Consider the following 14,191-nt stretch of genomic DNA (forward strand, 5'->3'; position numbering starts at 1 on the left):
GAGAATTGTCATTGTTGCTCGGTGATCATGGTTTCCTCTTATTGCTCATGCCAAAATGTATGTGAAACTGTTACTGTGAAATTGTCACATTTACACTGTATAAGTACCTTGCTGTAAGTCTGTTTCATTCCTTTGTCTCACAGCCTTTCTCATTTAACTGTAATTACAAGGTAGACTAATGCCGTTTTTGTGAAGCGTGATCAATGGTTCACGGTCAAGAGAGCGTCATGGATTCCTGTACACAGGAAGAATGAATACCAAATTATCACACCTGCTTTTTGCTCCAATTTCAGGGTCACACCGTCTGGAGCTGCCTCATTCATACTCTACTTTGATCTGATGATACCTAAGACTCCTAATGAGTGCTTTTGCTATCAGTATGTCATGGTATGATATCCCTGTTTGAATGGATGTGACTCAATTAAGTGTATTTTTATATAATGACAAGATTTCCATGATGACAGGTATTATTGCCATTTGGTTAACACATTTCATGAGTCGCTACATAGAATCTGCATAATAGGCCATTAAACGGTTAATATTTTAAAAATGGCATGGCCTTGATGTGTTATTCTAAAAATAGCCTCATCATTTTCATTTGTTTTTTCCTGTTTAATGGGTTCATTCATTTCAAATAAACAGAGACGAACCAGTACAAGGGAAAGTGAAATGTGACACCACAACCCAACCTTAATATACTGTAAATAATATATATATGTTGGTTGCCCAATAAGAGTTTAAGAGCGCTCAGTTCTCTCTTGGCAAACAAACCTTTCATAAAGGAAGATAATTTGACTTTCCTCTCCTGACCTCTTGCCCTGTTCTTGCCTATCTCTTTGAAATGACATGCTTGATGGCATCACACAGTCTGAAGCTCAGCATCTGTATAACTGAACTTCTGGTTATTACCCCTCTATAGGATCTCCTCTATGCCGCTTCCTGATATTTCCAACACCGTCGGGAATGCCCACTCAATAGCCTAAGTTCACTGCCCTAGTGTTACACAAACAGACCTTCCCCTCTATTGACTTTCATCTTCCTTTATGAAAACCTGTGTCTGGAAAGGATAGTGTTGGACTCTCATGGGTCATGGCCTGCACATGAGTGAGCAGTTTTGTTGTAACTAACCTGCAGATGCTTGATATAGTACGTCTTCTAATTCATGAGATAAATATTGCTCCCGTTCCTAATCGATTATTTTTAAATCATTTCAACAGATTAGTTGAAACTGCTGTAGAGTTTCTAAAAGTCACAGCAGATGTCACCCCTTGTTATGTATTTTACTACACTATATATAATGACATACCACTTTTGTCTTCAATCCAGATGTCACTTATTGATGAGAACATTTGATCTGCAGGTGCATTAGTGTCTTTTATATGCCAAAACAAATTCAGCACAGAAAATAAGATTTGAGGAGGTAATGCTATTTTAGTCTTTTAAGGAAAGCATCTCAATTGTTGTCAAACAGGTGACAACAAAATTTAAATCAATGACAATGTTTCAAAACTGGGACAATTTTCTTCAAGTGGCACTTATGTGAGCACTATGGAGTACTAGCTAGAAAATACCTGGTATACATTTATATAATAGGATAACCACATAACACCATGGGTTCTACCAGTGTAAATGTTTAAATATAATGTATGTAGATACACTAACATTATAACAGCAGGATGAATTGTATTAGATATTCGCTTTTAGGAAAGATTTAAACGTCTCTGTGACGAAAGATCTGGCAATATCACACAGCTTCTATGTCTTCTTTAATAGGTTAAATTGTTATACAAACATTCATACATACAGCACCAATCGATGACAAATAATAGCAACAGGATGATGGAACCTGAATGCTGTAGGCTCTGCTTCTTAAAACCATGGGAGAGACAGTAGAGGATCAAAGTGTAGGTAGGGGTGGAGGGTAGATGGTAAGATAGAGGTCTCTGTGTTTTTTGTAACTACAAGCGTTTATACCCTTTTACAATATCAGCTATAGTGAAGTGATCACCTTCTATGGCAAGGATATATCAATAGATCTCATGTACCCACTACATGATAAAAGAATTCCCAAGAGGCCCTCTTGTAGTAGTCATGTGGTTAAAGCACATGTTCCTGTCTCATGTTTCACTTAAAACTAATGTGAATACATATTTAGAATATATATTAGAATGAGAATATATATTAGAATTAGAATAAAGAAAGCATCGATTTCTTACAAAGTCCATTAAAAATAACAATAGAGCTAAAGGTACCATTATGTGAATTGAATTCACAATTGCCCTGAACTAGGTGTCTGCTGATGGTTTAACTTAACTTGGCTTGCCCTCTTAGAGAGAATATGTGTGCTGACCCCTGGTACTCAAATGGTGATTTGAAGGTAAACCAATACAATGCTCTTTATTCACTGCTAAGGTAACGAAAAATATTCCTAAAGAGCAGTTTTCATAAATAATTTTTATTATTATTGTAACAAACCTCTGTATAAGGTAGTGTTTCATCTGGAAAAATAATATAAAAGGAAAAGGTGCTCACTATTGAATGTCTCTATAAAACAGAAAATAGAAGTATTGAGAGCTCTGTATTAAAGAAAATCATGGTACAACATGCTCAAATTGCTGTGATTATTTGAAGTGGTGTTGGAAAGACCAGCCTGAAATAGAAATATTTGGCAGATTCAGAGGCTGTTCCATCCTTCCAAAAGGCAATCAGATGCTGTTTTAGCTTATTTAAATATACATTTTAATGGAAACAATGTTATCATTTCCCAATTTACGAGCGTTATTGTGCAGAGAATAAATTCTTACGGCTTATAATCAAAAGTGTTTTTTTAGAACAATAAAGAGATAATTCTTGGCTAAATAATTTCACCTTTCGACCTTAATGAGAATCACAATACATGATTAAAAAAAAAATCTGTTTTAATTTGCATTATAGCACAATGGTAAGCAAAATAGCCTATGCGTCGGGAAGAACTATGGAAAAATAAATATTTTTACATTGAGTATTTAATACAATGATGCACATAGTGATGGAGTTTAACACTAAAAACATTTATTTTGTTTTGTTCCAATGAACAACCTGTATCTGCAGACCAGGACAGTGCCATTATTGTCAGTCATACGATGTTTGGGTTGACTTGGCCATCTCAAGCACCACACTGAGCTGTTTACGGAAATGTCGCCTTTCCAATGAAATCCTTAACTCCATAGACTTTCATTAGTCAGGGTGTGTGTCTGGGTAACTGAGACGGAGCCCCTTGATTGTTTACTACAAGGCAGTCTACATACCTGTGAAATCTCCAGGTATGACCACTGAGACATCAGGTAAAGCCCTGTGCTTGTAGTTGGTTTTCTTCATAATAAACTCTGCATATATTACACTTCAGGATCACCCAACGATTTGCCTGCATCCCGCAAGAGAGGCTCTGGGTAGCCAGCCAGAGCAAGAGAGTTCCAAGCTATGCCTATTGGTGTTTGTGCTATGTAATTATAGGGGTGATGCATCACTTATTTCTACAGAGGTTATTGGGGGGGGGGGCTGGCTGAAAGTAAATCATATGAGATTGAATAGCCAGAGATTATAATTTGGACTGTTTAGATTTACATGTTATGGTATGATTTGCAGAACTGCTCTTATGACATAGTATTCTTTTTTTAATTTATACATGTGGATACTATTAACTTTTGTATAATGATTCCAGTTATCTTGTGCTTTATGCCACGGTCCTGGTTAAGGGACATAACCTGCATTCTAGGTTACTAGCCAGGTAGAGGCACTGCCAAAAACTCAGACACCCCAATCTCTTCATCCCCAGCTACATGAAACATCTAACTAAATGCTCACACATAACCAATTATCTATAAATATGGAGTCGAAGATAATCATTTGCTAGGCGTTCAGACAAGAATGGATGTAGAAAGTCCAAAACTTTACTTAGCACATGTGAGTAGTCACTTATATGGCTCTCTTTCAGCTCTTAGTATGTTGGAATAGGACCTAAACACATTCTCAAAAACATATTATCATCAAAGCCCATGTCTTCTAATACTTCTTGAAGGTATTTATGCAAAGTTTCTCATAAACATCTGTTGCTATCTTCAGGCATCAGAATCTCAACTGCATCTTTCATAACCAATCCAAAATGTTTAGTCATTCAAATCATGTGAAGCTCCAGGACATTTATATATTGAAAAAATAAAATTTTCCTAAGCAGTAACAAATCCTGTGTTTGGTTTTCCCCGAAACAAGGCACCTTGTCCTAAAGAAAACAGACTTCATTTGAATGAAGTGTGTTATTAGTTTCCCGTAAACAGAAAAATATTAGCTTTCAGGATGATCTCTCTACAATTGTGTTTTTCCCACAATTCCCATTTTTTCTTAATGACCCGTGTTTTCCTTTTTTGCCGTGAAACACACAAATATGCTGATTCAGGTTTTTTTAGGCTACTTGGAATTGCTCATCTCATTCTATAAAGGAATTTACTGCACTGTTTATTATTAAGGCTACAGACCCCAAAGCAAATGGTTAGTTTCCTTTTGCCATCATTCATCATAACCCAAATATCTGTGAAACTATTGACATCTAACAGACCGTCCAACTGAAATATTAAAAGTTCATCTTAAATGCAGAGTCACAGACAGAGGCAATACTTGCCTAGAGCAGCAGGTCAAGAGCATGGTAGCCTCTGTGCCACATTATCAGGGGCAGGTTGCCTTATTGGTGGACTGCAGCTCAATGGGAAAGTAGGCAATGTAGTGATATAATGCCTGGCCACCTCTTCTTATGGGTACAAGACGTTTACATTTGGCTCAGACAAAATTTTATAGTCAAACAGTTAAACCAGCACATATGAGATATTCAAGAGTTACCGCACCTTGTACTGTAAATTTTAACTCTTTTGCATCTGTTATTGTTGTCCTCTTGTCTGAATTCTTCTTCCCAGCCCGACGATTACTTCTTCTTTTCTTGGTTTCACCCCACAGATTTGACCCACCATGCATGCTTGGGATGTTCAGGATAGCAATGCCCTCCAGAGAAATATTGCTAAGGTCCATCAGAAGTCCATCACACTATAAAAAATGACATTGGTTTAACACGCTTTTTAGCATACTGCTGAAAAGAACATTCTTTAAAAATCAAATAAGACGTTGAAATCAAATAAGAAGGATAGACTCTTGTTATAGATACATTTAAAGGGTTTGATAACACTAAAATTGATATACTAAGACAAAACTATAAATTAGGTAAAGACGGCCCTCCTTGCTGTGTATACAGGATTTCTAGTCTTCCCATTCACTATTCATACTACATTGTTGGATGGGTCCTTAATGTTTTATATTTTTTTCGTTAGGACAAAAATTAGACTGGGGGTTTGAGATCATTGCTGGTTTAGTCCTTATTTTTTTATCTCCCTACAGATTGCACCCTGTGTGTGCCAATCTCATAGCACCCAAAGGGATGGACTTCCAAAGATGCCCCCAAAGGGTCACTTATTGGAAATTGAATGAGGGGTGAGGGAGAGGCAAAGCTTTGCCTTCCAAAGGTTTTTTTTTATACTAATTAATCCCATCCCCATGACCAGTGGGTCCTTATACCTCTGGGATCTTTAATTTCTTATTTAATGTAGCGGGAGGGAAACTATATTGCAAGTTTCAAATATGCATGCCGGAGACTTACAAATGACTGAATCTACCAGTTGTTTTGTGTTGTGTGTTAACATATGAGGGCATGCGACTGGAGTTGAGTCTTCACTTAACTGACCATTCCACTTCTTACTGAAAAGACCCAAATGTAATTTTCTATGATAGAAATTGAGCTCTCAGGGCACACATGATGTTAGTCCGCAACTCTTTCGTGTTCCTACGCACACAGTATTTATTTTCTACATGTTTGCTATACATGTTCAAGGTGTGGGTGTATATTTCTACAACAGTTTTCATCTGCTAATAAACATGGATGTCAAACAGTGTAAATAAGCCCAGATATGTTAGATTCAACCCCTTAAACAAGCATGCTAATGAGCCTTTAAATAGTCTTTACGTGACTTTTAGCTGTAACACTGCATTACCACGTTTAACACTCATTATAAGACCTATTATTATGTCCTGGGGTAAAATCTACATGATATATATGCATTACATAGATTGTTATCATGTGCTTTTCAAGTAAAATATGATCTTTATATTAGGTCTGCTCCTGTCAGGTGGCCTGCATCTGCTAAATCTGAGTGTGGAAAAATGAAAAAGGATACAGAAAAATGGAACAGTAGTGAAAATAATGGTTTCTGTTATGTCCAATGAATCGTCATATTAAATATTACTGATTCATGATAAATATCTACACACCTGATCAAACAATAAGCAACTATATATAGACTGAACTACTACAGCAATCAGAACACCAGGAAGATTTTTAGCAGTTGCAAAGGCATTTAAGGAAATGGCCAACAAAATGTTCTTTTCGACACGGAAATAGCTTCACTTCCTGAATCTCCCGATACATTAGTATTGCTGGATATATTTCAGAACATCGGTATGGCCATTTTTTCATATTACAGGGAGCTTTATAGGCTATGAACATAAATAAACCATAAAGATGGAATAAGAAGATAATGTAAATTTTGCATTACGCTAATATGTTCTACAAGTAAAAATAAGTTCCAGTTGATATATGCTTGCCATCTTTCACTGCAAAATTCTTTATGTATGCAAGCAAGACAATAATTACTTTAACTAAAAAAATATATATTTGGAAAGCAATGATATAATACAAACTTTCTATTGAGGTTTAATGTTTTTATATAGAGATAAAGAATACAGGGTACAGTCTATGTTTATGTAAAGCATGTTGACAGTAGGAAACACAGTATATGAGTATGGCTTTCCCTGATTTAAAGCTCTAGGAAGTAGGCTGTGCCTATAGGACTGATCATTTGTAATCAACATATGACCGGCCTCATGCCCGGATAGTACCATATTCTATAGAGACCTTGCTCTAAGAAGATACATCCATGTTTCCTGTTCTGTATGAGGTGGAACACTTCACTCCACTTCATCTTTCTCTCTAAAATAGAACTTCTCAGCAACATATGTTTGTAAAGATATTGGAGCTGTTTGCTTTGGACCCAAACTCACATGGAACAACTGAACATAGAACGTGGCTAGTTTTGACTCCTGTCAGACTTTACCTCTATACCATGGGGCACAATTTCTTAGCATACCTTTATTCCAGGGAACACATGTGCACTAAAACTATTATGTCTTCTAGGCTCTATGTTATGACTATGTTATGACTTTATTTTTCTCTGAACTTTTCTTAATCTTAATAAAACTGATACCCAGGAGACCTAATAGATAGTCTTATTTTTAAAAGGCGTTAGGAATCATATTACGCAAACACACTGAGCTGTGACTTCACACCCATAAGGTAACTCTAAATCAGTCCCAGCGTTCACAGCTTTTAAGTAAACTCTGCCGGCAGAGAACTAGAAAAAAAGAGTCTACAGATATAAATGTATGGGAAGATATATTTTTTCAAGGCCTACTTCCAGGGAGGTTAAAATAGCTATAGACATAGTTGAACCTACCTGATGAGATTTCAGAGTGGGTACTCCCATTTAAGCAGATTTACATTTGTTAAATTTATATTTTCATTTAATTAAATATATTAATTTAGTAGCATTTCAGAGTTATTCCTATAAATTAAACCAAACTTTAACTTTTTAAGAAAATACAGAACCAAACTTAATCAGTGTGTCAAAATGATCTAAGCAAAGGAGCCAGAGCCCAAGAAAAGCATGGGTGCTTTTTAGGTCTAGTTTGTTTTCAGTAGTCTTTTGCTATTGTAGATATCTGCATTCCCATGTGTGCAAACCATATAACACTGTTTAACTCATCCCAAAAGACAGCAGCAGAGCATATAATTAACTGTTAATAATTATATTCTTCTTTCCTGTAAATGTGTCCAAGAAGGAATAAATATATAATTATAATAAAAAGGAGAAATGATAAATACAAGTCTATAGTGCAATCTGCACAGCATTACTTCACTCCAGCCCTATAGGACCTCATTCAGCGCTACCTCAGGCACAACTACTCATTAGTTTGTTCCCTTAAGTTCTAAATGGGGATGAGTTGAGCGGGGTCATGCCAGGCTTAGCTTTCGAAGCACATGCATTCTTAAGATATACCAAGTGCAATGAATTGAAATGCAACTCACCTACAACTAATTGTAGGTGACGTATAGGGATAGGGATAATCCCTATAGGGATAATTCCTACACACACATCTGGAGTTAGACATTACTGTACAACAATCCAAACGCTTGGACCCTTTTTAAAAAAACCATAACCCGCCTTATAAACTTTAACAAGATTAAACCACTTAACTGTTAAAGGTTGGTTTACTATTTAGCATATGTCACAAAATGGAGGCTATTTGATGAAAAAAAATCCACTCATGCATGCACTCACTACTATACATTTCAGATAAAAAGATATTAATTTCATAATTAAAAGTAATCTTGTGTAAATACCCTGCAGGTCTCAATGAATCAAGCACATACTGTGTGTCAGGCTTCCCACTGTCTTCAAGTGGAATGTACTGGCTGGATAATTAGATAGTACATATTTTTTAACCTTATTTGCATGCATATTATATTTTTTGCACACTGACAAGCAGCAGTAACAACAAAAGTCAGATTACCACAGGGAATTCCCACAAAGAAGTCTTCATTCCTTATAATTTACAGCCTAAATTAAAATAATTTGATCTTTGACAAGGATGAAATGTCAAGCAGAGGGGGGTACTCTACAAGCCACGGCCTGTGGCTTCTGAAATCTACCTAATTTATGTCAGTCACATCATAATACATATTTAAGTATTACACACAAAAAAATGATAAATATGCAATCTGACACCTTTGGTATTTCCCTGCTGTTCATTTATAAAGGTCTGGAGTCCCCAAACCTACTGGAATTATTTAAATAGGAGGAGATATGTAGAGTAGGTTAGCATAGAATGGTGTCTAGATTTTCACTTAATACGGAGCACAGCGGGAAGTGCAATATGGAAATTATTTGGCTTTGACTCAAAAGCCCACTGTGACTAGTCAGTCTAGTTAGTTTCGCAATTAGTGAAAAGGCCTTCTAATTAACACCACGCACGTACGGAGATTAGTATGCACTTTTCCAGTTAATAGCTAACTAGTGACAAAAGTGGTAACACTGAATTATTTTAATATTTAATCCAAACACAGTTCCTCTATTTTTAGAAACGGATAATACATGGTCCACAGACGTTAAATTAATTCTGTTCATTCCCCCCCCCCCCTCAAACTTGGATTTTATTACTTTAGTAAGACGTTATTTAAGCACATTATTTAAATATTGTCTAATCAAATTAGAATTTGTTGGCATACTTTAACTCCATTACAGGTTTATTCTGGCAGACCTAATTTAATATATTAATTTAACAACTTAAGGCACCCATTTGCATGGTACATTAGAGGAACTATAATTCTGAAATACCTAGCAACTTGATAATTAACTGCTGTTAACAGTTTTGACTTTCTGTGTGGTACATTTACAATCTGATGGTGAAATTATTTTAATGTTAAATTGTGTAAATGTCTGGGTTGATACGGAAATAAAAATCCATCTTGGAGTAAGCCATAGAGGAAAAAAAGGTATTGAAGAAATAATTTTGTTCGAAGTTGGTATGCAGCTACGATTACTATGATGAAACCGCAACGTTGTACTTTCCAGAATACACTGCCTATAACGATGTACAGTACATTCAGACATTTCAAACATCGCATTGTGGGGAAGAGCATCAATATCAGGTAACTACTTATCATTTGTGGGTGGCAGGTCCCCTTTATTTTATCTTTCTTTCAAAAGCGCACATTAAAACATATTGCACAAAGCCCATTGCACAGAAATGAGAATCTTTTGGGCGAAGCATAAAGCGCATACAGTAAAACACAAAACCTATTACACAGAGCATATCGCATTGAGCGTATTTCACCAACCATATCACACAAGACAAGTCATACAAATAATATCGCACGAGGCATACCGCACAAAGGATAGTGCACTTGCGGTATTACTAGAGTGCATTGCACAAAAACCCCGCACCACTAATCTGCACAAAACATATCGCAATATTGCTGAGAGGAGAAGGTAAACATCCAATCCTAGCTTCAACTGTATCTTATTTTATAGACAGACAACTTTTAAATGGACCTCTTGGCTTGAGCTCGCTACACAGACCTCAGTCTGATCTGAAAGTATGTTGTTGATTATAACACAAACACTGTTTTATAGAAGGATTACACAAAAGCCAGTGCCCAATAGTTACGTGACAACATTATTAAACAGTTGTAGAAGAAATAAGGGATCTGCTCTACAATAAATCATTCATTTTCCTGGTACCCATGTTTCTTCAACTGTTTGCCTTTAGGACAGTAAATATATATATGCTACAAAAGGTGCTGTTCCACCTAGGCAAGACCTGGGAAGGACATTGCAGATGTTAAGCAAATCAATATCGTGCTACAATATTTGAAATGAATGTAAATGACGCATACATTTTTCTGTTGCTTTGGACACAAGCAATGGACTCTTCTTTTGGCACATGATTGCAGACTAAATGTGCAAAATCTGATGTTAATAATTAATTAATGAATTCATTTTTGGCAGGGTTTGGGCATTTAGTCACATTACTCACAATTCTCATTTTAATTATACAAATGCTACATTCAAATGGGTAGGTGTGATAGCAATTTCAAGAATTAACAAATATGACGTAAAATTTTTCAGGTTTAAGTAATTTTCTTAAGCTGTATCATTTAGAAGACTCATAATACCTGTGTAGCTACACAAAACATTTCAAAGATCTTATTAAACAACTTACCTTTTGAACATGAGGATCTGTAATATTTGGCCTCAACTCATGTGCCTTATTATTTTTCTCACAAAAAAATGAATGTGTCTTTTTTAGAGTGAAACAACTATTGCTCCCCCACTTGTACAAAAGTGATTTTGTATATTTTTAAATACTATTTTAATTTATTTTTTTTATTATAATTGGCAGTACACTTAAACTTTTTTTGTAATACATATAAAGTAGAATATAATAGTGTGCACAAAGCTTACTTTATCTATTGTACAATGTTTAAATACTTTACTTACTTCGATTTCAATTGCCTCATGCAATTTTTTGCAAGTTGCCGAAAATGTTTCAGAAGTGCCAAATTCAAAGTACCAAAACTTATTCTTCATTCTGAAAAAAATTAAAAACAAAAACTTTTTGTATAATTCTACAAAAGTAAAAAAAAAACTATTTTAACACTTTTGCTACATAAAATAATTCATTTAAATTTGAAACATGATAGAAATAGAAACAGAATGTATAACAAATAATGTCATTTATTTCAAGAAAAACATAAAACACTCTAAAGTTAGGTTTTAAAATCCATCAACCATTTGTGAAATGTATGAGAACACTCTGAAAGTGATTATTGATGCCATACTATATGTGGACTAAATAAAAGGTATCATGCTGAGAAACCTTTGGCTTGTAAAAAAAGTTATAAGACTTGACTATTTTGCCTCTAATAGCAGAATGTATTTTATGCATTTGAAACCAAATTGTTTGCTTGGTGTTTTTAGTCAATAGTAACTCAAATTACAGACCACTGTGGGAAGCAACAGAAAAGTATACCTCTTAGAAGAATTGCTTGAGGAATGTATACACAATGATAAAATGTATGGTCTGCATACTGTTTAAAAGCTTCCAAACTACACATTACGTCTGCCTGAAGCAACCGTCTAGCCTGGTAAACCGGATTCACTCTGGACTGTGTGCAGTCTCCATCTATCTGCCACCAGCACTTCACATGCTGCATTCTTCCAGCACTAGTTAATATCCATCCTGGTGCTTCTGGCCTGCTGTACTTGTGGTAACACACCTGCTGGTCATCCTCATTAGTACTAGCACCTGCTGCCTCTTTAAATAGTATATAAGACTGCCTGCTCCTACCTTTGACTTCGATTGACGTATTGACCTCACTTTTGCATTTTCCTTTTATTACCTTGTCACAGGGATATTAACCCTGCACTCTGCATCCTGGACTCCATACCCAAACTCGAGCCTAACATAACAACTGAGCCCACTATGGGGCCTGCAGAGTTAACCAATGTTATTACACCTTGAACCTGAAAGCACAGGATCCTCAGACTGGACAAGCACTAATGCATAACCAGATACAGACCATACAAGCTGCACCCGAAGCCATACCACATGCCCGTGCTCCACCTACTCCACTTTCCCAGAAGGTGCAATGGTGATGGCCAAACCTCAAGTAGCTATGCCTGATAACTTCTCTGGGGACCGTAGACACTATAAAGCTTCCAACATCGCTTGTCAGATTACGCTTGCATTGAAACCTCTCACATATGCAACAGATTATGTTAAATTTCACACCGTGATTTTGTTGCTTTGCCATGAAACGCAGACATGGGGCCATCACCTTCTCCATATTCAAAGTCCTTTACTAGACTCTTGGGGAAAGTTTTAGAGGGAAATGACCCACAAAAGGCCACCTCCGCACAAGTATTGAAGCAGGGCTGGAGTACGGTAGAGGAATACATAGCCGACAGATGTTTGGCTATTGAAACCACATGGAAAGAAGCAACTCTGTTAGATCACTTCCTCTGGGGTCTATCTGACAACTTAAAGGACAAATTAGCAGGAGTAGGCTTGCAGCCTACTTTGGAGAACAGTTTTAACGAGGTCATCTGTATAGTCCACGTAGAAGGAGAACCCCATCACCTCCTACTCCTGTTTCAGTTCTCGCTCCCAAGCCTTCTGAGGAACCCATGCAAATTAGAATAGAATGGGGCTCACTCCCATTGTTTGTCTTTTCTCCTCCACTACCAGAACATCAATCCAGAGACATATTAATTGCAAATGACTGCCCAATACAACATCCATCCAGTCTTTTACGTATCCCTACTCTAAGCTTGGTTCCCTAACTCATTCGCTGGAAGGACATCTGCCCTGCTTCCTCCAGTCCAAGTCACTGATCAGGAAGAATACGAAGTCCAGTAGATTCTAGACTCACGCAAAGGCGTTCATGCCCCTGCACTGGTTTGTTCCATCCATATTAGGTATCCTGATTGACCAGGTGGAATAGGCACCTGACTGTTGCACATAAAGAAGGGGAACCTGCCAGGCCCAGTCTGGACTGTATGCAGTCTCCCTGTCTATCTGCCACCAGCACCTCACCTGCTGCAGCCATTATATACTTGAAAACCTTTTTCATTCTTACCAAAGATATCTTATTTATATTTGACAAATCATTTCTAAGCTGAATATAATATATATTTATAAGATATAATGCATTCCATTCTAGTATTCTAACTCCATATCTACTTTTTAAGTTAATCGACATTCATCATTTTCCTAATAAATGATCTGCACTGATATTGAAAGTACTACCTAGAGATAAAAAGTAGCACATTTTGTATCTTTTATTTTTTCCATAGCCTTAAAACATCTTTAAATTACATCTCAAAGCAAAAACAGGTAATATCAGACATGTATTGGACAACAAACTAATTAAATATAGTATGAGGGGAAGATAAAAAGTGGGTAAAGCTCTAATTTGTTTGCTTAGATTGTAAAAAACAATGATTTAGCTTGTTTTCTTTTACTGAAAACTAAATGTCAAAATATTAAAATTTTCCAGGATGACACCATTTGTCAATGACGAGGCTATGGGAGTTCCAGAAGGGCAGTTAGCTTATGTTGCCATTTTAAATATTCTGTGTTATACATATAGGAAGATTGATGAGAGTAAAGTTTAAAGCTGGTAGTAAAATACCAAAATAAACTCACAAAAATTTTTTTTGTGAATTTCAGGCAGGACATGCAAGTTCTCATTTAACTTGCATGCCCTTGTCTGACCTTGCAAAAATGTGCAAAATGTGAGTTATTTTGTGAGTGTTAGCTGAGTTAACCAAACTGATGATCAAGCTAGTAAATGTCAAAATTTTGAATATTCTAGGAACTTGATAAAACAGTTATGAGTATGGTGGTGAATCCTTTGCTCACTGTGCCTAGAAACATATTAAACAACGAGACACTGACCTTAAAAGCCCAAATTACTTGGGCTGATTTGTTCTGT

At 36.2% G+C, this 14,191-nt stretch overlaps 1 protein-coding gene across 6 annotated transcripts in view; it reads right to left on the reverse strand.

Moving 5' to 3' along the window:
* Positions 1–14,191, reverse strand: part of LOC149282552 (diacylglycerol kinase beta-like) — a 167,726-nt gene that overhangs the window by 54,272 nt on the left and 99,263 nt on the right. For all 6 annotated transcript variants that reach the window (XM_089498076.1, XM_089498074.1, XM_089498075.1 and 3 more), the window contains 2 exons: positions 11,193–11,283; positions 4,875–5,070 (listed from right to left, as the gene is read on the reverse strand). In XM_089498076.1, the coding sequence (XP_089354202.1) occupies positions 4,875–5,070; positions 11,193–11,283 (287 nt within the window). The remainder of the gene's footprint in view (positions 1–4,874; positions 5,071–11,192; positions 11,284–14,191) is intronic.

This window comes from Sceloporus occidentalis, unplaced genomic scaffold (genome assembly GCF_023333645.1).
Source record: "Sceloporus occidentalis isolate IW3139 unplaced genomic scaffold, rSceOcc1.0.p SCAF_113, whole genome shotgun sequence".
NCBI classification, from domain to species: Eukaryota; Metazoa; Chordata; class Lepidosauria; order Squamata; family Phrynosomatidae; genus Sceloporus; species Sceloporus occidentalis.